General features: G+C 49.7%; 1 protein-coding gene across 1 annotated transcript; it reads left to right on the top strand.

Moving 5' to 3' along the window:
- Positions 1–9714: 9714 nt before the first annotated feature.
- On the top strand, positions 9715–10482 carry LOC139835818 (uncharacterized). The gene has a single exon (XM_071825689.1). The coding sequence runs from the start codon at positions 9715–9717 to the stop codon at positions 10480–10482; it is 768 nt and encodes a 255-aa protein (XP_071681790.1).
- Positions 10483–24515: the final 14033 nt, after the last annotated feature.

Raw genomic sequence — 24515 nt, 5'->3', positions numbered from 1 at the left:
TAGCAGTAGATTTATCAGCCATTTGCAAAGATATATCAGTAGGTATCAACTTATCTAAATAAAGTCTCTTATAAAGAGAAAAATGCATAACACTAACACCGGCTCCCAAGTCACATAGAGCAGTTTTAACATAATTATTCTTAATAGAACAAGGAATAGTAGGTATACCTGGGTCGCCCAACTTCTTTGGAACTTTGCCATTGAAAGAGTAATTAGCAAGCATAGTGGAAATTTCCTCATTGGGGATTTTACTTTTGTTAGTAACAATATCTTTCATATACTTTGAATAAGGAGGCAATTTAATAGCATCAGTCAAAGGGATTTGCAAGAATAAAGGTTTCATCCAATCGCAGAATTTATTATAGTGTTCTTCTTCCTTTGATTTTAGTTTCTTAGCAGGAAAAGGCATTTGCTTTTGGACCCAAGGTTCTCTTTCATTACCATGTTTCTCAGCAATAAAATCTTCTTTAGTGTACTTTTTATTTTTAGCATGCTTTTCAGGTTCTTCTTCAACATCTTCTTTATCAGAAGCATCATTCTTATCATTATCTTTATCATGTTCATTACCACTTTCAGTTTCAGCATCAGAAATAGAAATACTATTAGGATCATTAGCATGTTCAGAGGATTCTACAACATTTTTATGTTTCTTCTTCTTTTTCTTCTTAGAAGGAGCACTAGGTTCAATGCGTTGAGAATCTTGTTCAATTCTTTTGGGATGCCCTTCAGGATATAGAAGATCCTGGGTAGAGACACCACCTCTAGTTGTTACTTCATAAGCATGTTTCTCTTTAGAATTATTCCCCAACAAGTCATTTTGCACTTTAGTGAGTTGATCAATTTGAGTTTGAACCATATGAAAATGTTTAACAAGCATCTTAACATCATTGGAGGTTCTCTCTACAATATCATGCAATTCACTGATAGCTCGAGAATTTTCCATTAAATGATTCTCTACTCTCATATTAAAATTTTCTTGCTTAACAATATAATTATCAAACTCATCTAAGCATTGTGCAGGAGGTTTCGAATACGGAATATCTTCCCTAGTAAAGCGTTGAAGGGAGTTTACCTCAATCATGGATGAAGGGGGAATTATCTCACATATATCTTCTATGGGAGGAAGATTCTTCACATCTTCAGATTTAATACCTTTCTCCTTGAGAGACTTCTTGGCTTCCCTCATATCTTCATCATTTAATTTAATCATACCCCTCTTCTTTAATATTGGCGTTGGAGTTGGTTCAGGCGTAGTCCAATCATCATGATTCCGGCCTATTTTAGCCAATAATTCTTCAGCGTCGTCTGGAGTTCTTTTCCTGAAAACACAACCAGCACAACTATCCAGGTATGCCCTAGACTCAATGGTTAGTCCACTATAAAATATATCAAGTAAATCATGCTTTTCCAAATCATGATCAGGCCGAGCTCTAATAAGAGAACAAAATCTCGCCCAAGCCTCAGGCAATTTCTCTCCATCTCCCTGGTCAAAATTATAGATTCTCTGCAAAGCAATATGTTGAGCACTAGCAGGAAAGTATTTACGGAAGAAGACATCAAGCAATTCTTTTGGACTTTTAATAGAATTAGGTGGCAAACTATTATACCAAGTTTTAGCGTCATCCTTTAATGAGAATGGAAAGATTTTAGCAACAAAGTAAGTACGCTTCTTAACGTCATCAGAAAACAAGCTACTCAGAGTAGATAGCTCAATCATGTGTTCAACAACACTTTCTTTTTCAGTACCACAAAAGGGTGTTTTCTCAACAATAGCTATATGAGATAAATCAAGAGAAAAATCATAATCTTTATCCTTAATGTTTATAGGAGATGTGGCAAACTTTGGATCAGGAGACAGTTTATATCTAACAGCATGTTCTGCAAGCAATTTTTTAATTTTTCTTGCATCAGTAGTAGCATTGCATTTTTCAATAAAATCATCATTAAGTTCCACATTATCTTCATCAGGATCATCACTAAAATAATCAAGTTCAGGTGAATTAACAGGTGTAGTAGCATTAGGAGTTTCAGTATTTTCAATTTGTCTAGACCTAGCAATCGTAGCATCTAGAAAGGATCCCAATGAACCACTATCATCAAGCACAGCAGAAATATTATCAATATTATGAGAGTTTTCAGATTGAGCAGAAGTACCCGCATGTGAAGCATGTGGCGGTGAAACAAGTTTATCAATCACAGATGGTGAATCAAGAGCAGCAGAGGTACTCAGAATTGTACCTTTTCTTGTAGTGGATGGTAATATGGCGACCTTAGTATCGCGAGGTTTACCCATGATGGAGAATTTGCAGCGAACAATATCAATCCAAGTGAACTTCCAAATAAAGCTATGCTCCCCGGCAACGGCGCCAGAAAATAGTCTTGATGACCCACAAGTATAGGGGATCGCAACAGTCTTCGCGGGAAGTAAAACCCAATTTATTGATTCGACACAAGGGGAGACAAAGAATACTTGAAAGCCTTAACAGCGGAGTTGTCAATTCAGCTGCACCTGGAAACAGACTAGCTCGCAAGAGTTTATCAGTAGTAACAGCTTTATAGCAGTAGCAGTAGTGAAATAACAGCAGCAGAGTAACAAAGACAGCAGTAGTGATTTTAGTAAACAGCAGGATTAAAATACTGTAGACACGGGGACGGATGAACGGGCATTGCATGGTTGAGAGAAACTCATGTAACAATCATAGCAGGGCATTTGCAGATAATAATAAAACGGTGTCCAAGTACAAAGCAATCAATAGGCATGTGTTCCATATATAGTCGTACATGCTCGCAATGAGAAACTTGCACAACATCTTTTGTCCTACCAGCCGGTGGCAGCCGGGCCTCAAGGGAAACTACTGGATATTAAGGTACTCCTTTTAATAGAGTACCGGAGCAAAGCATTAACACTCCGTGAACACATGTGATCCTCACATCACTACCATTCCCTCCGGTTGTCCCGATTTCTGTCACTTCGGGGCCATCGGTTCCGGACAGCGACATGTGTATACAACTTGCAGGTAAGATCAATAAACAATGAATATCATGATGAAACAATAACATGTTCAGATCTGAGATCATGGCACTCGGGCCCTAGTGACAAGCATTAAGCATAACAAGTTGCAACAATATCATCAAAGTACCAATTACGAACACTAGGCACTATGCCCTAACAATCTTATGCTATTACATGACCAATCTCATCCAATCCCTACCATCCCCTTCGGCCTACAGCGGGGGAATTACTCACACATGGATGGGGGAAACATGGCTGGTTGATGGAGAGGCGTTGGCGGTGATGATGGCGATGATCTCCTCCAATTCCCCGTCCCGGCGGAGTGCCAGAACGGAGACTTCTGGCTCCCGCGACGGAGTTTCGCGATGTGGCGGCGTTCTGGAGGCTTTCTGGCGACTTCCACTTCTCTCCGTGCGTTTTTAGGTCGAGGCCAATAAATAGTCCGAAGGAGGGCGTCGGAGGCCGGCCGAGGGGGCCACACCATAGGGCCGCGCGGGCCCCCCCAGGCCGCGCCGCCTTATGGTGTGGGGCCCTCGGGCCTCCACCTTACTTGTCCTTCTGGCTCCGTCAGTATTCTGGGAAAATAGGGCCTTCTGCATAAATTCCGAGGATTTTCCCGAAAGTTGGATTTCTGCACAAAAACGAGACACCAGAACAGTTCTGCTGAAAACAGCGTTAGTCCGTGTTAGTTGCATCCAAAATACACAAATTAGAGGCAAAACAACAGCAAAAGTGTTCAGGAAAGTAGATACGTTTTGGACGTATCATCCAACTACACCTTCAACCATTTAAGTAGAGTTTATAGTACGGCACAAGCTTAAAGACAACAATCCACTACTAATTTTAACTTATTTAAACAACAAGCTTTACCATCTAAATACCTCAAAAATGTTTGCAAAGAATCAGGTTATCAAAGCTCAATGTTCTACAAGATTATGCAAGTATTTCATTATACCACTACCACATGCAACATTTTCTGAACCAACCAAATAACAATCAATGCTGAGGCTTTCAGCTTTGCCATGAACATGCATAATAAATTAAGAACACCAGTGTTTAAATGAAAAAGCGGAGCGTGTCTCTCTCCCACATAAACATGAATTTATCCAGAGAATGAAAATAACAAAATGAAAATAAAAGCACACAGACGCTCCAAGTAAAGCACATAAGATGTGACGGAATAAAAATATAGTTTCACTAGAGGTGACCTGATAAGTTGTCGATAAAGAAGGGATGCCTTGGGCATCCCCAAGCTTAGATGCTTGAGTCTTCTTGAAATATGCAGGGATGATCCACGGGGGCATCCCCAAGCTTAGACTTTTCACTCTTCTTGATCACATTATATCATCCTCCTCTCTTGATCCTTGAAAACTTCCTCCACACCAAACTCAAAACAAACTCATTAGAGGGTTAGTGCATAATCAAAAATTCACATATTCAGAGGTGACATAATCATTCTTAACACTTCTGGACATTGCACAAAGCTACTGAAGGTTAATGGAACAAAGAAATCCACCCAACATAGCAAAACAGGCAATGCGAAATAAAAGGCAGAATCTGTCAAAACAGAACAGTCCGTAAAGATGAATTTTTCTGGGGCACTTAACTTGCTCAAATGAAAAAGCTAAAATTTAATGAAAGTTGCGTATATATCTGAGGATCACGCACGTAAATTGGCAGATTTTTCTGAATTACCTACAGACGGGGCTACTCAATTTCGTGACAGCAAGAAATCTGTTTCTGCGCAGTAATCCAAATCTAGTATCAACCCTACTATCAAAGACTTTACTTGGCACAACAATGCAATAAAATAAAGATAAGGAGAGGTTGCTACAGTAGTAACAACTTCCAAGACTCAAATATAAAACAGTAGCAAAAATAAAAACATGGGTTATCTCCCAAGAAGTGCTTTCTTTATAGCCATTAAGATGGGCTCAGCAATTTTAATGATGCTCACATAAGAACGAGAGTTGAAGCAAAGAGAGCATCAAAAAGCAAGTATGAAACAAATTTAAGCCTAACCCACTTCCTATGAAAAGGAATCTTGTACACAAATAAATTCATGAAGAACAAAGTGACAAGCATAGGAAGATAAAACACGAGTAACTTCAAAATTTTCAGCATGTAGAGAGGTGTTTTAGTAACATGAAAATTTATACAACCATATTTTCCTCTCTCATAATAATTTCCAGTAGCATCATGAACAAACTCAACAATATAACTATCACATAAAGCATTCTTATCATGAGTCTCATGCATAAAATAATTACTACTCCCAACATAAGCATAGTCATTCTTATTAATTGTAGTGGGAGCAAATTCAACAAAGTAGCTATCATTATTATTCTCATCACCATAATCATCAAATATAGGAGGCATAGTATAATCATAATAAACTTTATCCTCCATAATAGGTGGACTGAAAATATGATATTCATCATTGTAATCATCATATATAGGAGGTAAAGTATCAACAAAGTAAATTTTCTCCTCCAAACTTGGGGGACTAAAAATATCATGCTCATCAAAACCAGCTTCCCCAAGCTTAGAATTTTCCATAGCATTAGCAACAATGGTGTTCAAAGCATTCATACTAATAACATTACCATTAGCATGCATATAAAGTTCCATAGGTTTTTTAATTTTCTCTTCAAACACCTCATGTCCTAACTCAAGATAAATTTCATAAAGATCACTATTTTTTTTGTTGTTTTCCATTAAGCCTAACTAGTGAAAATAAAAACAAGAAACAAAAAGATATAATTGCAGGATCTAAAGGAAATAACTTCGAGCACTCACACACAGTGCTAGGAAATAGCTTAGTAGTCGGAGGATGTGAATACCTTTTACCTTACCTCCCCGACAACGGCGCCAGAAAATAGCTTGATGTCTACGCACACTTCTTTTCCTGTAGATAGTGTTGGGCCTCCAAGAGCAGAGGTTTGTAGAACAGCAGCAAGTTTCCCTTAAGTGAATCACCCAAGGTTTATCGAACTCAGGGAGGTAGAGGTCAAAGATATCCCTCTCAAGCAACCCTGCAATTACGATACAAGAAGTCTCTTGTGTCCCCAACACACCTAATACACTTGTCAGATGTATATGTGCACTAGTTCGGCGAAGAGATAGTGAAATACAAGTAATATGGATGATTGTAAGTAGTAATTGCAATCTGAAATAAAGATGGCAGCAAGCAAACATGTAGCAGAACTTGTTGGAAACGGTGTTTCAATACTTAGAAACAAGGCCTAGGGATCATACTTTCACTAGTGGACACTCTCAACAATGATATCATAAAGAAATATAAATATAAGCACTTCACTATGCTATTCCGAATTACTCTCTGGCAGGATAACGAACACTAATTCACCGTGTAGGGCTGCACAAGCAAACCTTAAAGATGTATTCCCAAGTACTAATAAACACCCCACGCTGTCACTGTGAGCATTCTTAGGAGGTACTAACACACCACAATTTCATAGAGACATCCAACTCAAATCATAACCCAGTGAACAAGTATTCTGTGAAATATAGCCTAAGAGACCCACACGGTGCACACACTGTCACCTTTACACACGTGGGACAAGGAGTCTCCGGAGCTCACATAAGTAAAATCCACTTGAATAGCATAACGACATCTAGATTACAAAGCTCATCATATGGATCTCAATCATGTAAGGCAGCTCATGAGATCATTGTATTGAAGTACATGGGAGAGAGAGATTAACCACATAGCTACCGGTAGAGCCCTCAGCCTCGGGGGAGAACTACTCCCTCCTCATCATGGGAGACAGCAACGGCGATGAAGATGGCGGTGGTATCGATGGAGATGACTCCGGGGGCAATTCCCCGTCCCGGCGGCGTGCCAGAATAGAGACTTCTGTCCCCCGAATCGGAGTTTCGCGATGGCGGCGGGGCCCCTGGAGTCTTTCTGAAGTTTCGTCAATTGGTATCGATTTTTTACGTCATGAGGGCTTATATAGGCGAAGAGGCGGAGTCGGAGGGGCGCTAGGGTTCCCTCACCACATGGCGGCGCCCCCCCTCCAGGCCGCGTCGGCCTATGGTCTGGAGGCCCTGGGCCTCCTCTCCGGCTCCCCTTCGGTGTTCTGGTCCGTCTCGGTGAATTAAGATGTTTGGTCTTTGTTTCGTCGAATTCCGAGAATATTGCCCGAACAGCCTTTCTGGAGCCAAAAATAGCAGAAAACAGGAACTGGAACTTCGGTATCTTGTTAATAGGTTAGTTCCGGAAAATGCATAAAATCATTATAAAGTGTGAGCAAAACATGTAGCTATTGTCATAAAACTAGTATGGAACATCAGAAATTATAGATACGTTGGAGACGTATCAACCGGCCTCGTCTGCCTGCACGGTTCTGCGCACCCCGGAAATGGAGCGGGAGATCCACCGCCTCCGAACCACTCTGTTGTACGCTGTCTGCGACTCTGGAGCTGCGGGAATCTCGGTGGACATGGTTGCTGATGTTGTCGAGCACGAGCTGGGGATGCCGTGGAGGGAGTTCGCCGTTGCAGAGTGCTTCCCGGAGGATTTCGCGGTCACCTTCACGCAGCCGCATCTGCGTGACATCGCCCTGGAGCAGCATTCCTTCCCAGTTCGAGGCAAGATCTTCAGGCTCCGCCCCTGGTACCGGCGGCGCGCGGCGTCCACAAGATATGGAGGTTCTACTGTCGGGTGGCGCTCGACAACCTGCCTCTAGAGGCTTGGAACGGGGAGCAGGTGGCTCGCATCCTCGACAACGACTGTGTGCTCGACAAGATCGAGCGTCGGTCCGTGACAAGGCAGAACCTGAAGGGCCTCTTCGCTTGGCTCTGGACTGGGAACCCTGACAAGATTCCGAGGGTGTCGGAGTACACCATGCACAACCGCCCAGACGTGCCTCGCCAGTGCCGCGAGCTGCCGGAGGGAACGCCGACGGAGGAAGGAAAGGAGGGTTCAACAGTCACTGTGCTCATCCACCTTGACGTGACTCAGGACTACACCCCGCTGTCTCCTTCCTCCAGCCCTGGCGGGGAGTGCAGGGCATGGCCTGTCATGCTAGGCTACTCGGGATGGCATTGGGGTGTTCGTGACGGGCACAGGGAGCCACGGCCGCGTCCGCCCACCATCTGCTCAGGCGATTCAAGTTCAGGTGGACGTGGAGACGATGGCGGAGATGGCACTGGCTCCGGTAGGCACCGTCGCGGCCGGAGACAGAGCGGGCACAAGCGGTTCTGGCAGAACATGCGTGATCACACGCAGTGCCGCGACACGTCAGCATGGGCGCCGGAGTCTAGCAGATACAGGCGCCGTGATACCGCTCCCCCTGCCACATTGCTCCAGCCTTCCCCGGCGTTGCAGGACCAGCGAGACGCCTTCAGCTCGTCTACTCCGGATGTGGCCCAAAGCACTGCGGTGGGTGGCTCGGTGCATCGAAGCCCGGTCCAGCCAGCTCTTGCGCTCGGTGATGCAGTCAGCTCGACAATGCCAGTGGAGGATGGTGCACGCTTTGGACGGAGTTCCCTGCTGCCCTTGGTCCGCCAGCTCTTCTCCGCCCTTCATGGCTGCAGCAGCAATGACATGCCCGCGGGGGCTACCATGCCATCGGCGCCGCGCGGGAGTGCGTTCTTGAGGAGGTGCCTCAAGGCGCTCCAGTGTACATCACGCCTGGGCTGCACGCTCTGGCTGATGCAGAGACACATGGCCTCGACACTACTGCCGCCCTATGTGACCCAGCGACCCAGACGTTATGTACTCCGCCGATATACCTGCAGCACAGCCCAGGGCTCGATGTTGGGCCTCAGCCAGCTGGGCTAGGCATGCTAGAGCATGGGATCGTCCTCAGACCAGGTGCTTTGCACCCCTATTCGCCGAAGGGAACTGTCGAAGGAACCATGCCAGTTGAGGAGCAGAGGGCACGCGCAGCCCTCGCGGAGGCAGGGCTGACTGGGGTTGCTCTGCTGGAAGTCATCACTGCCCGCGTCTCCGAGCTGCAGATTGATGACCAGCGCTTGTTCATCGCCAAGATGGTTACACTGTTGTCCCCGTCGGTGCTCGGCATGGCTCCAACAAGGGCAGCCGCGCCCCCGCGTCCTGCTAAGTTCAAAAGGAAGTTGTTTGGCTCGGTCAGAGGATCAAGGCAGAGTGCCCGTCTCAAGAAGGTTCGATGCTCGTTCAGCTACTCCCGTTCCTCGCAAGTTGTTGTCTGCAAGAAGCTGGGCCTGATTGACAATGTCGAGGATTTCACTGACGACACTCTGCTGGCCTACGTCAACCTTTTCAAGGAGCCTATCATGCCTACCAACATCACCAAGCTAGCGGCGCTCGCAGGTCTCTCCTCTCCGGCCCAGATCCACCTCCCCAACGCAGAGCTACAGGCTCTGCATGATGAGCTCCCGGCCAGGAGCTCTTAGGCGCCTGTGTGCCTTCGTAGACTTTTGGTTCCTATGTTAGGTTCCGAGACTTGTATCCGTCGCGTCGCAAGGCTGCCCCCCAGCTTTGCACATTGCCTTTGCTAGTTCTACCAGATGTGCTAGTTTGTTGCCTGTCGATCTAACTCTGTTGTGTACAGGGTTACACCATTGTGTGGTGGCCTGCGTCTGCTTATGTGTGAGAAAGCTTGTATCTGCAACTATGTATCTATCGGCCAGGCGGCTGGCTATGTCAGCCGGCATGGCTCGGTTTTATCTAGTAGATTATTTGTGTTTAAATGGCTGAACAACTTAAGGTTTTGAACTCAAATGTTAGAGGGTTAAATGATGGTGCCAAGCGGGCTGCTGTTAGAGCTTTCATCGAGTGTATGGCTAGCTCAATCGTCTGCCTACAGGAGACGAAGCTGTCATCCCTGTCTGATGCCCTCAGGTTGGAAATTACTGGACCTCGTTATGATGGGCATGCTTCTCTCAATGCCAATGGGACGAGAGGCGGCGTTCTGCTTTTGTGGCAATGTGACGCTTTCACTGCCATGAGCCTCGATGTGCGTTCATGGTCTATAACAGTCTGTCTGCTACCTGTAGATGGCTCTCACCCTTGGACTATCACTACTGTCTATGGGCCACACGATGAGCCAAGGAAACAAAGCTTCCTAGCTCAGCTAGTTGATATGCACAACTCCATTGTTGGCCCTTGGATGATCCTTGGAGATTTTAATTTGAACCTTGATAGAAGATGGATGGCACGCTTCCGGGCATCCCTAAACACATCCAACTTGCATGAGATTCCCCTTATTGGGCGCAAGTACACATGGTCCAATGAACAAGACCCGCCTACCCTTGTGCGTCTTGATCGAGCCTTCTGTAACACTGACTGGGAGCAACGTTTTGATGCGGCTAAATTGCTCCCACAATCTATGGGGTTTTCTGATCGCTGCCCGCTGCTCCTGATCAATGATGGCATCGTTAAAACTAGTAAGAGGTTCCGTTTTGAGACCTACTGGCAGTTTGTTGATGGTTTCAACGATGTGGTGGCGCAAGCCTAGGCAGTCGACACCGGTGGGAGATGCCCAATTGCAGCACTTGATTACAAGCTTCGAGAGACTAGAAAGGCCCTAAAAATATGGAGTAAACACCACATTGGAGACATACAGAAACAATTAGTTGTTGCTGACGAGATTATCCTACAACTTGACCTCGCCCAGGACCATAGGCAGCTCTCCCTGACCGAGTCCTCGCTTCGGAAAGCCCTGAAATCCCGCACCCTTGGACTCGCTGTCCTGCTAAAAATTAAGCGCAAGCAAAGGAGAAGAATCTGCTGGCTGAAAGCGGGAGACGCAAATACAAAGTTTTTTCACCGCAAGGCCAATGCTAGACATAGGAAAAGCATTATTCATGCCCTACATTCGAATGATAGCATTGTCACAGACCACGAAGCCATGCTTGACCTTGCCAAGGATCACTTTGATCGCATCCAGGGTACTGAGTCACATGCTGCATCGCACCTAAACTGGGAGGGCATGGGCTTGTCCTCCATGGATCTTGCTGATCTGGAGCTGCCATTTTTGCTGGAGGAAATTAAGCGAGCCATTGATGACATGCCGGTTGACCAGGGCCAGATGGGTTTTCGGGAGGCCTTTTCCGTACATGTTGGGATACTATTAAGGGTGACTTGAGTGAGGCCTTGCGGCAGTTATACCTTATGGACAGGCGAGGGCTCAGACGGATTAACACCTCCCTCATTGCACGTATCCCAAAAGTTCAAGGGGCTGACACCCTTAGGGACTTCCGACCGATCTCCCTCATACATAGTTTTGTGAAAATCTTCTCAAAAATCTTAGCCTCACGTCTTGCTCCAAAGCTTGAGGTCCTGATTGATACTTGCCAGAGTGCCTTCATCAAACATCGGTGCATCCAGGAAAACTACCTATATGTCCAGAACACTGCCAGGTTCTTTCATAAACAAAGAAGCCTGCCATTCTTCTAAAACTCGATTTGGCTAAGGCCTTCGACTCACTTTCATGGCCATATCTTTTGGACATGCTAAAGGCTAGGGGTTTTAGTGATAGATGGCGTGAATGGATCGCCATGATTTTGGCTTCTTCTTCATCACAGGTTCTCATTAACGGGGTGGCATCAGATTTTATTCTTCACCGTCGTGGCCTATGGCAGGGCGATCCGCTGTCTCCTTTCCTTTTCTTCTTGGCCATGGACCCCTTGCAGCACATTCTTGATTTGGCCACCGCTGAGGGCGGTGTCGTTGCCTAATCGACGGTACCTCGGAGGAGGGATCCTCACGAGGGGGAGAAGAAGTAGGGGCCATAGGGCGGAGTGCACACGGGACGGTGGTACGCGAGTTACCCTGCTTCGGAACACCTGCACGATGACAGGGCCTACTGCTGCTTGTCTGGAATTATCTGGGCGCTTTCGCGTTGTTACAATGAGTTGTGGTTGTGCCTCTAGGGCTCCCGGGATCCGGCTTATAAAGGCGCACGGATCTAGGGTTTACACGGAGAGTCCTAGCCGGAATACAAGTTGCCTAACTACGGTACAAAGTCTTGCCATGTACGTCAAGGATCTGCCTTCCTTCTAGGTCACGCTGGATCCGGATACTTCATGGGCCTTCACGGATCCGGCCTCCTTCGTAGGTCGGTTAGGATCCGGCTCCTCGTTCCTGGGCTGGACTTCATCCTTCATGATCTACAGCAACTGGGCCGCCCGATGGGCCACATGCCTCACCACCAACTATGGGCCACCCGGGCTTGCCGGATCTAGGCCATGCCGTTGATATACCCATAAAGTATACCCACAACAGTAGCCCCCGAAGTTCTCCGAGATTCATCATTCCTCCGACTTCATACAGCTCGGAAACGAAGAGAATCTTGAAGAGCTTCAAAACTTCTTACTTGATTCCGGGTTCGCTCCTCCGGAAATCCTTCATCTTCAGATCATGCACAACAATGGAAAGTCCACTTTTCCCGCGCACAACTTCCTCATTTCCCGCGCTAAATTTTCGCAGATGCAAATCTTTAGCCGGAATCTTCGGGAGTGCATGGTTAAATTACCTCCACGTTATTTTATCGCACTTGACCTAAAACACGTGTCATCCATCCAACGGTGTGACCGTTCCGTTTCCACCGTCGGATCCGGATCCCGAATCTCCGCGCGCGGCCTATAAATACCCTGCAGCTCGGTAAATTCTCATTCTTTCACCTCTCCTCACCACCTCGTCTTCCTCCTCGCGCCGCGCCGCCCAACGGATCTCGATTCCGGCGAACTTCGCCACGGTGAGCTTCGCGCGCCGCCAAACCAAGACTCCTCTCGCGCCAAGATTCCTGCGGTTGAACGGGATTTTCTCTCCGCCGCCGATTCGTGGTCACGCGGGACGGTTTTCTTCAAGTCCGGCGACCTCATCTTCACCGGAGCTCCGTCGAGCCACCGCGCCATTAGCGGTAAGTGCGCCGGCCCCGTAGAAGATAGACTTAGTGTAGAAGATAGACTAGGTGATCCGGGTACTCAAACACTTTGTATGGGCGCAGCCGGAAGCATGCCGCTCGATTCGTCGCACTGTACTGGTAGCTCTCCGAGTAGCCCGGATCCCAATCAAATAGAACCCATATGCCCGGATCCCATATCATTCCTGCCACCATATGTTTCCGACATTAGATTAGCTCAACCTTTTTCCGCATCTTCCAGCACCGCTCCAGGCCGGATCCCCTCCCTCCAAGAGCTCCAAGAAGAACTCGAGGGACAAGCTAGGATGGCTGCCAAGGTTCAGGAGGCGGAAAACAAGAGAACGTCCAAGGCCCGGATCCGTGAAGGAGAGCGGGGTCAGTGGTGGCCTTGCGCAACTACGGATGTGGAGCTTAGAGAGCTCCAGAACGAGGGCATGATCTCCACACATTGGAGTTTCACTCGTGATTCCGACATCCCCAAGCCAGAAGCCGGAGAAATTGTTATGACCAAGGCTTGGGTGGAACGCGGACTTTCACTTCCCTGCTCGGAGTTTTTTCTCTCCGTCCTCAACACATACGGGCTCCAGCCCCACAACATCTGCCCAAATTCATATCTCCTCCTGTCCAACTTCGTAACTCTCTGCGAAGGGCATCTTGGGATCCGGCCAGATGTCAAGTTATGGCAATTCTTTTTCCGGGTGAAGAAAGAACCAAGGACAAAGCAATGGTGAACTGCGGAAGCATGACGTTTATGCTCCGCCCTAGCCGCATGTATCCTCCCCACGACTCGCACGAATCCGTCCGGTACTGGAACGCCGGATGGTTCTATGAGAAGAACGCTTCAGTTCCGGATGTCCACGAAGGCCTGCCCCAGTTCATCAACGAGCCTCCGGAAGAGCTCGCAAGCTGGAGCTTCGTTCCTTCGCTTGCCCAAACCCCGATCTTGGAGAAGGCAGCGCGGAGAATCTCCTGGCTAGTCCACGACGGACTGACCGGAGCCCAGCTCACACTTAGCTGGTTTTCCCGGAGAATCCAGCCTCTACGCTACAACGCGCGCCTGATGTGCGCTTATACCGGGGCGGATGATCTTCTCCGGGTTACCCGCCACGATCTTCCAGCTGACTCTCTGAAGAGAAGGTTCAAGATGTTGGTGAAGATTCCGAGGGGCCAACAGGTCCCGGAACTGATCAAGGACATATACACAAACAACCAGTGTCCTCCGGTAAGCTTTGTTCTTTTCGTTGCTTCAAACTTCGCAAGTCTTTGGATGTTAACTCTAACTCTTATTCATTTTCCTTCCAGCTCAACACTTTGGCGGAGGAAAACTTCCGCACCATTCTTCGTGTCCCTGTCAGCGGCGACGCGGCGGAGGAGGCTCCGGAAGATGACGAGGAGGAAGAGGAACAGGCACCCCGTAAGGCGGCCCCTCGACCTACGAAGCGTCCCCGCGCCAAGGCTTCCGGCACTGAAGCCGGAGCTAGCGGCGAGGCCTCCGCCAAGAAGCCCAAGACCACCAAACCACCTCCGCTAGACTCGAGGAAAGCGGAGCGTGCACGCCTAAGGATGCTTTCAACAGCTGGCCAGCGCACGCGTCCCATCATCCCCGGCGCCCCGTAAGTTTCCGAACATGATGCAAATTTTATCTTGGCGAAATTATCTCTTGTCTAATCCCTTTCACTTGTTTGCAGGAATCCGAGCACCACTGCCACGCGGACCACCGGCCAAGAAACTATCACAAAATATATGAAAAAGTCTCCGGCAGTTGGTCCTTCTACTCCAGTTCCACCAAGTACCTCTCACCCAACTCCTCAACCGTCTCCCCCTCAGGCTGATCCATCTCCCCCTCCTGCCGCAAACACTCCACCGGAAATAATTCCGGTTAGCAGCGAGAATGTGGGCGGAGAAGATCCTAAGGCCAAAGGCCCTGCCCAAGAAGACGCGGAAGTACAAGGCCAAGGAGAGGCTGAAGTCACTTCTTCTGAGAAGGCTGGAGACGGCGCTGGCGACATGGTCGTTTTCCCGAAGAACTTCGGAGATCCGGCTGACACCACTTCCACCCCCAAGGCTTATGCTACCAAGTTTTTCAACAAGCTGTCCGAGGCGAAGAAGTGGGAGCTTGAGCAAGACTTGCTCAACGCCATGCTGAACAACGCCTGGGGGAAGCCTGACTCCAGGACATCGGAAATCCAAGACTTCAAGAAGAACGTTGGCCAGCTCTTTGACCAGCTCATCTGCAAGCAAAAGGTACTCCCCAGTAGCCCCCAAGCATGTAGGCGGAAACTCAAAAAATAGTTAGCGCTTATATGCTTAGAGAAAGATTACTTCCGGGAAGGTTATTAAATTGGATCAGTAGCCCCCAAGCATTATGGCGGAAAACTTCCGGCAATAATGCTTTGGAGAAAACCACTTTTACAGGCGGAATTTTTACTCCTGCTCTGTCTATGTTTTACAGGAACAGCAGGCACTGCACTATGAGCTGCACAAGAACATTGCGCTTCAGCGCCGCGTTACTCTGAATCAGGCGGAAAATATCCGGACTCTGAAGGATGAGAATGCGGAACTGACCAAGCAACTGGCGGACGCCCAAGGTTGGTTTCCGCCCTCTTCATCATGAGTCATATTCCGACTTTGAACTTGCTGTTAACTTATGTTATTATAGGCGCATCCTCTTCCCTTGCTACAGCCTCATCTGAACTTGAGAACCTGCGCTCCTCGTACCAAGATTTGGAAACGAAATTAAAGGAGGCGGAACTAAAGAGGGAGCAGGCCGAGAAGCAGCTGGCGGAGAAAAACTCCGAGCATATCAGGGAAAAGGGCGAGCTGATACTGAAGAAAAATGCTGACAGTGAAACCATCAAGAGGCAGCAGAAAGAGCTCAATGGTCTCCGGAAATATATGGAGACCGCGGAGCATCACTGGGACTTGCTCAACGAGAACATCTTGGGTACGATACTGAAACCTTGTCCAGATGTTTTCTCCGACTTTTTACTTTGCGCTCAAACTGCATGCTTATATCCTGATTATCTTTATGCAGAGCCACTTGGGTATCCGGAGCAGCGCCGGAATTTGTTCCCACGGGATGACCTTCTTCAGCTTGCCGGCGACGATTGCAAAGATCTCATCTCCGCCTCCCATTGTTGGAAAGATGGACGTTCTTCCGGAGCTGGTGACGGATCTTCAAGCATCATCAGCCCGAGGCGCAGCTGCAATGACTTTGGCTATGTGCTTAGCTCATCATCCGGATCTTGATCTTGATGTGGTAACCACGGGCGTTCCTCCGGATGCAAATGTTGACGCGCTCCTGGATGCAGTGAGCGGCTACGACACCCGCATCGCGCGCAGGATCCAGCATGAGGAATTCTACGACAAGGTCGTTCTTCCTGCAGACGAGCCCTTGGAAGAGGAACTTCAGAAGGAACTCGCCGCGAAGGCGCGACCTGCGGAATCCGGAACCCAATATACCTGGACCAGCTCCAAGGACGCTCCCCAAGAAGAACCCAAGACCAGCACTGCAGCTTCTGATGAAGAAAAAGAAAGCGACGAAGACGTGTCATCTCCGGCCGAAGACGCCGAGAAAAAAGATTCAGAGGGCAAGACTTCTCCGGCTAAGGGGGAGTGAAAACTTTTATTCCTGCGCGAAAGACAATGCATCATTTTGGCCCCAGCGAGGGTTTGTAATATAACGTTAAATTCTGAAGTATCTAGGGACGAAACAGTTATGCATGGGCGGAAAACTTATCCTGCTATCCTCTTGAATTATTTGCATGTTTCGTTTGTAAAAAACAAGTGCTGGTTTGTTAATTTTCCGGCTTACTCATTTGACCTTCCACGAGCCGGAAAACCTTTGGCCGGAAACGCTCGCCTGCGGCGACGAAGCCCAATGGCGTCCGTCCATAACCGCGGAAACAAGCCCCCAGCCTAGGTGCCGGAAATCGTTACCAGGAATCCACGAGTTCGCAACGAAAAAATTTTCCACCAGAAAACTTAAGCTTACGTCCTAAGGGACGATTTTGAAAATCACAACTTTCATACACGCCTAGGCGGAAACATCCAGCTCTGCGGTTTTAGTCGGAAAAACATACACGATCTAAAATGAACAAGTAAAGGAGGTAAAAGACTCAAAGAGTGAACCATAAGCTTTATTTCATTGATCATGTATAACTATTACAGAGTTTGTAACTCGGAAAAAATATGCTAAGTGTAGAAAGGACGTAGCTGTGCGATATTCCAAGGGCGATCTGTTTCGTCGTAGATGTCATCCGGATCCACACGCTTGCGTTTCCGGTGCCAGTTAGCAGGTCTATCCCTCAGCTCGCGGAAATCAACAAGGTAGTACGACCCGTTATGAAGCACTTTGCTAACGACGAAGGGTCCTTCCCATGGAGATTGCAGCTTATGGTCTTTCACCTGTCGAAGGCGGAGGACCAGGTCTCCTGCCATGAAGGAGCGTTTCCGAACTCGACGACTGTGATAACGTCGGAGCTTCTGCTGGTAGATGGCGGAGCGCTGGTCAGCTAAATTCCGAGCTTCCTCGATCAGGTCCATAGATAGCTGTCTGGCCTCATCAGCTGTTTCTTCATTGTAGGCGGAAACTCGCGGTGAATCGTGGATGATGTCGGAGGGAAGCACGGCTTCGGATCCGTATACCAGGAAAAATGGGGTAAACCCTGTTGATCTGTTAGGGGTAGTTCGTAAACTCCACAGAACAGCTTCCAATTCATCAGCCCAAGCTCCAGCTGCTCGTCGCAGCGGTCCTTCAAGGCGTGGTTTGATTCCTGATAATATTAGGCCGTTAGCCCTTTCAACCTGACCGTTGGACTGTGGATGAGCCACAGATGCAAGGTCCAGCCGTATCCCCATCGTTTCACAATAATCCCTCAACTCTCCTTGAGTGAAGTTTGTGCCATTATCTGTGATTATGCTGTGTGGGATGCCGAATCTCATCACGAGGCTGCAGACGAATTTTAGGGCCGTAGCACCATCGGCTTTTCTCACTGGCTTAGCCTCGATCCATTTGCTGAACTTGTCAACAGCGACCAGGAGGTATTCAAAACCACCAGGAGATGATTTTTTTAACTTACCAACCATATCGAGCCCCCAGACCGCAAATGGCCAGGTGATAGGTATGGTCTTCAGCTCTTGGGCTGGAGCGTTTGGTTGAGTAGCGTAGTACTGACAACCTCGGCAGGTCTTGACTATCTTGTCAGCGTCTTCTTTAGCTGTGAGCCAGTAGAAACCTAACCGAAAAGCTTTTGCAACGAGCGATCTGGGGGCGGCATGATGCCCGCAGTCCCCTGCGTGGATCTCTCTGAGGATTTCAATGCCGTCTTGATTGGAGACGCATTTGAGAAATACCCCTGCTGCACTTCGTTTGTAGAGCTGTCCATCAACAATTGTGTAGGATCTCGCTCGTCTGACGATCTGTCTTGCGAGGACCTCGTCCTCAGGCAACTTCTGATCGATGAGGTAGTCCAGGAAAGGCTGTGTCCAAGCCGGAATGATAGCCATCACTTCCCTAGCCGGAGATACTGCCACCTCTGGGTTTTCCGGGTTAGCGCCCTTCACCGAGGGTATCCGGAGATGCTCCAGGAAAATACCAGGCGGAATTTGCTTCCTGCCGGATCCGAGCTTGGATAGCATGTCTGCCGCTGTGTTATCGTCTCTCCTGACGTACTTGACTTCGTATCCGAGGAAGCACTTGGCGATCTCATCAACTTCGTCTCTGTAGGCCGCCATGACGGAGTTTCTGGCGTTCCAGGTTCCGGCTACTTGTTGTGCCACCAGGTCGGAATCTCCACAGCATATGATGTGCTTGATCCCAATCTCCTTAGCGATGCGCAGACCGTGTAGTAGAGCCTCATATTCCGCCATGTTATTTGTAGCTTCGAAGTGGATCTGCAGAACGTACTGCAGTTCTTCTCCGGTAGGGGACTTCAGGGTGACTCCGGCTCCTGAGCCTTGATGCTGCTTGGATCCATCGAAGTGCATAACCCATGTTTCTGGTTCCGGCTCCAGACTTGCATCCGGAGCTTCTGTCCAATCTGCGACGAAATCTGCCAAGACTTGGGATTTAACCGCAGTCCTAGGCTTGTAAGCGATGTCGAAGGCGGATAATTCGATGCCCCATTTAGCCGTACGTCCTGTTGCGTCAGCGTTGTTGAGAATTGTTGACAGCGGAGCCTTGCTCACAACTGTTACTGGGTGCTCTTGGAAGTAGTGTCTCAGCTTCCGGCTGCCTAGGAACACTCCATAGGCTAGCTTCTAAAAGTGAGGGTATCTTTGTTTTGACTCCGTCAGCACCTCGCTAATGTAGTAGACAGGTCTTTGGACGTCATATTCATGACCTTCTTCCTTTCGCTCCACCACGATGACGAGGCTGATGACTTTGTTGGTAGCTGCCAGATAAAGGAGCATTGGCTCTGACTCTGCTGGGGCTGCCAAGATAGGTGGGGAGGTGAGTATTTCCTTCAACCCCCGAAGAGCTGCGTCAGCTGCATCGTCCCAGACAAAGTTGTCTGTTTTCTTCAGCAGCTTGTACAGAGGTAGCGCCTTCTCGCCAAGACGGCTAACAAACCTACTGATTGCTGCGACACAACCAGTTAGTCGTTGCACATCTTTGAGACAAGTTGGCCGTCTGATACACAGGATTGCCTTGATCTTTTCCGGGTTAACCTCAATGCCTCTGTGAGGGACTATGAAGCCAAGGAGTTTTCCGGCTGGCACGCCAAAGACGCACTTCAGCGGATTCAACATCATCTTGTACCTGCGGAGGTTGTCGAAGGTTTCTGTGAGGTCGCTGATCAGGTCGGATCCTTTCCGGGTCATGACCGCGATGTCGTCGACGTAAGCGTGCACGTTCCGGCCAATTTGGTCCTTCAGGCACCGCTGCATCGTACGTTGGTAGGTGGCACCTGCGTTTTTCAAACCAAAAGGCATAGTAACATAGCAGTAAGTACCGAACGGGGTTATGAATGAAGTCGCCTTTTGGTCGGATTCCTTCATCCGGATCTGATGATACCCGGAATATGCATCAAGAAAACACAGAAGTTCCGCCCCCGCCGTCGAATCAATGACTTGGTCAATGCGCGGCAAGGAGAACGGATCCTTCGGGCAATGTTTATTCAAGCCAGAGTAATCGATGCACATTCTTAGTATTTCAGTGTTCTTTTTGGGTACAAGGACGGGATTCACGACCCAATCGGTGTGGATAACTTCTATTACAAAACCTGCTTCTAGTAACTTTGCTAGTTCCATTCCTATGGTGCGGCGCTTCTTATCTCCAAAGCGTCGCATAGCTTGCTTCACCGGTTTAGCCCCCGGATTTATGTTGAGGTAGTGCTCGGCGAGTTCCCTAGGTACTCCGGACATGTCAGAAGGTTGCCATGCAAAGATATCCATGTTAGCGCGAAGGAACTCGACGAGCGCGTCTTCCTATTTGGGGTCCATGTTGGCTCCGACTGAAACCTGCTTGGAAGAGTCGCCTTTGATGAGGTCGTGCTTCTTGGTTTCTATCGCGGCCTTAAAGGAGGTTTTCTGCTCGGAGATCTGCTTCTTGGTGGTCTGCATCTCAGTCGGATCCACCGCGGCTCTGTAGCCTTTCAGCTCTTCTCCAGATATCACAGATTCTGCGAAGGCGGCTTCGCCTAACTCGCACTCATGAGCCTTTTTGTAGTCTCCGGATACGGTAATCATACCTTTAGGACCCGGAATCTTGAGCTTGTTGTAGATGTAGCACGCTCTTGCGTGGAACTTGTGGTAGGTGGGCCTGCCAAAGATGACGTGGTAGGAGCTCTTGAAGGGCACAACTTCAAACGTGATCTTCTCTTCGCGGAAATTATGAACATCGCCAAAAGCCACGGGAAGTGTGATGCTTCCGAGGGAATTCGCCTTCTTACCCGGAACCACGCCATGAAACTCAGTGTTGCTGTGTTTCAGCTGCTCCTTGGTGAGGTTCATCCGCTCTAGAGTCTCCAGGTACATGATGTTCAAGCTGGCTCCGCCATCCATGAGGCACTTGGAGAAGTCATACCCATCTATGCGGGGACTTACAACCAAGGCGTAGCATTCTTTTGGCACAATTGCGGGGTGATCCTTCCTATCAAATGTGCACGGGATTTCCGACCACCTGACGTACTGCGGCACAGCCGGAACTATGGCGTTCAGGATCCGGGTAGCTGACTTGGAGGCGCGTACTGTTGGGGTCCCGAGGAAAGTGTGGTAAGCCCCCACGCTCTTTTTGTCGAATGGGTTGGATTTTCCTGCGGATCCTGCCTTGGGATCCGGCGAGTTATCATCCTCATCCATCGCCTTGGAACTATCTTCCTCTTTGTCTTTGTTCTTGCCCTTGCCACCTTTGCCGCGTGGGCGGTGCTTCCGGGCGCGCTTGTATCCTGCCTCCGGGTCGTTCTTTAGATCATTGACCCACTTGCAGTTGCGGTTGGTATGAGTGGACTTCCCTGTAACCGGATCCAGATGGGCCAGGCAGGGCATGTCTCTGTACTCCTCGTAGGTTTGCGGAGCGCGGGATCCGCCAGCAGTGACCTCAGAGGTATGCTGCTGACCCCTGCCGGCTCCGCCTCCACGTCCGTGTCCTCTTCCGCCTCCTGAACCTCCGCGTTGAAAAGCCATGGCGACCATCTCGGATCCGCCATTCTTCTGGTCATCAGGGTTCTTGCGCTTATGGCTACTGCTACTGCCGTTATCACGGTTCTTCTTTTGTTGATGCAGGGGGATTGCTGTAGCTGCGAGATCACCGCCAGCGTCATCATCGGCGGCAGTATGATCACTGGCAATGGAGATCATCTCATCCAAAGTCAGCTTGCTTGAGTTAGCCAAACGAGTGAGCGTATGCCTCAGCAATCCTCCCCTCTTCTGTCCACCTCTGAAAGCGTACATGGCGGTGGTGTGGTCGACGTTTTCGCACTCGTTCCTGCATGCCAACCATCGTGTGAGGTAGTTTCTTGAGGTTTCTCCCTTCTTCTGGATGCAGGCTTGCAGGTCGCTTGCCGTGGCAGGTCTTTTGTAGGTGCCTCTGAAGTGTTTCTCGAAAGCGTTCTTCAGGTCGAACCAGCAAAAGATGGAGTTCTTCTCGAGGTCACTGAGCCAGATCTGGGCTGGACCTACAAGGTACAACTGGAGCATGCGGCAGGCGATGTTAGGGGTTCCTCCGGCAAAGGTTACTGCATTATAGTAATCCTCAATCCAGGTATCCGGCCTTTCGGTGCCATCATAATGCTTCAGGTTTCCGGGTAGCTTGAGGTTCATCCTTGGCTTTGGTTCCTCTCGAATCATCCGGCCAAAGCACTTCGGACCAATGTAGTCGGTTCTGTATTCGTTAAGGCGATCCCGTGCGTCGCGCGGGCCGTGGCGAGGGGATTGTGAGCGAGAGCGAGATCTCCGGCCGTCGCCTCTGCCTCCACCTCCGCCGCCACCGCTAGGTGGTGGTGAGGGAGACCTGCGAGGTGGGCGGTCCGATTTCTTGCTTCCGCCATCTGATTCTCCTCGGCCTTCCTGGTGCTGGCTCCGGCTCCTGTGGCTGCCTTCGCCTTGGCGCTGGCTACCCTGGTCGTTCCGGCGAGGCTCCGGGTCACGGCTCTGACGAGGCGCTAGGTCCCGGCTCCGACGAGGCTCTGGGTCGTGGCTCCGGCGAGGCTCGGGGTCGCGGTTCCGGCGAGGCTCTGGGCCGCGGTCTTCATTCCGACCCCTCCTGGGCTCGGGCTCACGAACATTGTTCTGGTTCCTGCGTGGTTCCGGCGAGCGCTCCCTGTTTCTGCTTCTTGGCAGCACGTTGTCGCGGATAACAATCCCACCATGCCCTGGGGGCCTGGTGTTTCCGGCTGGACTACGGCGGCGAGGGGGTCGCGGGTAACCGTTGGGCGGAGGAGAGGGGTTGCGATATTTGTCTCGTCCAGAGTACATTGCATCCTTTCCCTTTCTTGGATCTGACGAAGGCGTCTTTGACGGGACGGGGATCGGATTTGGGTGTTCCCTGGTCCTTCTTCTGCGCTCCAAGGATCCGGTGTGTGATTCATCATCGGGATGCCGATCGGCGCGGGCGTCCTTCTGCGCGGTAGATACACAGTTATCCGGATTGGATTCCAACCTGCGCGAAGTATCTGCCTTGCTTTGCTGCTGCATTGCTGAAGCGACAAGTGTGCAGAGGTAGTTGATATCAACCTCTTCGTCCTTCTTCTTCAACAGTTCCGCAGCTTTTTGCATGTTGTCCTTTGGGGTTTCCAGCGGCTGGTGATCTGCGGGCGTGTTGAAGGGTATTCTACGAGGCGGAATTGCTTCTCTAACAATTCGATCGGCCTCCGCCTGCGCATAAATCATCTTTACTTCCCACTCTGCCCTCATGCTCTTGACCTGCTCGAGCGTGGCAGTAATCTCACGATCCTGTCTGTCGAAATTTCCCGCCAATCCTGCAGCTTCTGCCCTCTCTTCCCTTAACGCGGCTTCGGTCTCGGCGAGCTTCTTGGCAGTGGCCAGCATTTCCTGTCTAGTGGCTTCTAGAGCCTCCAGATCTGCGGCGTCGCCCGAGGTTATAGGTGTGTTAAGAACTGCTAGCGCAACCATCTCTTCAGCCGGCAGGATTTCCTCCGAGGAAGAATCCCTGCGGGGTCGCTCCCGTGACATTGGAGATCCTTGATGGGATAGCTGGGGGTCGGATTGGCTGGTTGGCTCTTCAGATCCAGTTTGTCCCAGCGCTGCTATAGTTGCGAGAACCTGCTTAGGCTGGGCGGAGTCGACTTCAGGCTGATCACCGAAACCGTACTCCCCTAGCTTGCGGTTAAACTCATCAGTATCCATGGAGGGGGTATCTCCGGAAATTGGGCTCAGATTGCCCAAAATCGATTCTTCAACCGGAGCTTCGCTTTCTCCGACGAGCTCGGCCCCGATCCGGATCTGCGCCGTTTTCCGGTGCCTCTACTCGCTCGGGACCAGCTCCGGCTTCTTGAGGGGCGGTTCCGGCGGTATGGGCCAAGAAGTGTACGAAGTGGCACCTCTGCTTTTCTAACACCTGGGAGACCCAGGCGGATCTGCATTGGTCTTCCACCGTTGTTTCCTGCTCAGGGGCGGATTGGGTGGGCTTTGAAATTTCCAGATCCGAGGCGGAATCTTCCTTGGGAAGCTCCGCATCTCGTATCGGATCTTCGCGACAGCGTCCAGCTCTGCGGCGGTCGCGTCTGCGTTACTTACCAGTGGGTTTCCGTCGGAATCGACGGTTTCCCCGATGAAGATGTGTATGCCGCCAATTGGGACGATGGAGAGCTTGACGGGGTTTGTCCTAGCCGGAATCCAGCACTCATCCGGAGGGACGATCGGCAGATTTCCGGCGTAGAGGACGCGCCCCACAGCGATGGTGTCGTCGTAGCTTCCCATGGCGGAACCCTCCCGGTTCCGGCCTCCAGACGCCACAGGCCCCACGGTGGGCACCAACTGTCGTTGCCTAATCGACGGTACCTCGGAGGAGGGATCCTCACGAGGGGGAGAAGAAGTAGGGGCCATAGGGCGGAGTGCACACGGGACGGTGGTACGCGAGTTACCCAGCTTCGGAACACCTGCACGATGACAGGGCCTACTGCTGCTTGTCTGGAATTATCTGGGCGCTTTCGCGTTGTTAC

Source organism: Lolium perenne, chromosome 2 (assembly GCF_019359855.2).
Source record: "Lolium perenne isolate Kyuss_39 chromosome 2, Kyuss_2.0, whole genome shotgun sequence".
Taxonomy (NCBI): Eukaryota; Viridiplantae; Streptophyta; class Magnoliopsida; order Poales; family Poaceae; genus Lolium; species Lolium perenne.
This window is presented reverse-complemented; position numbering and strand designations above follow the sequence as displayed.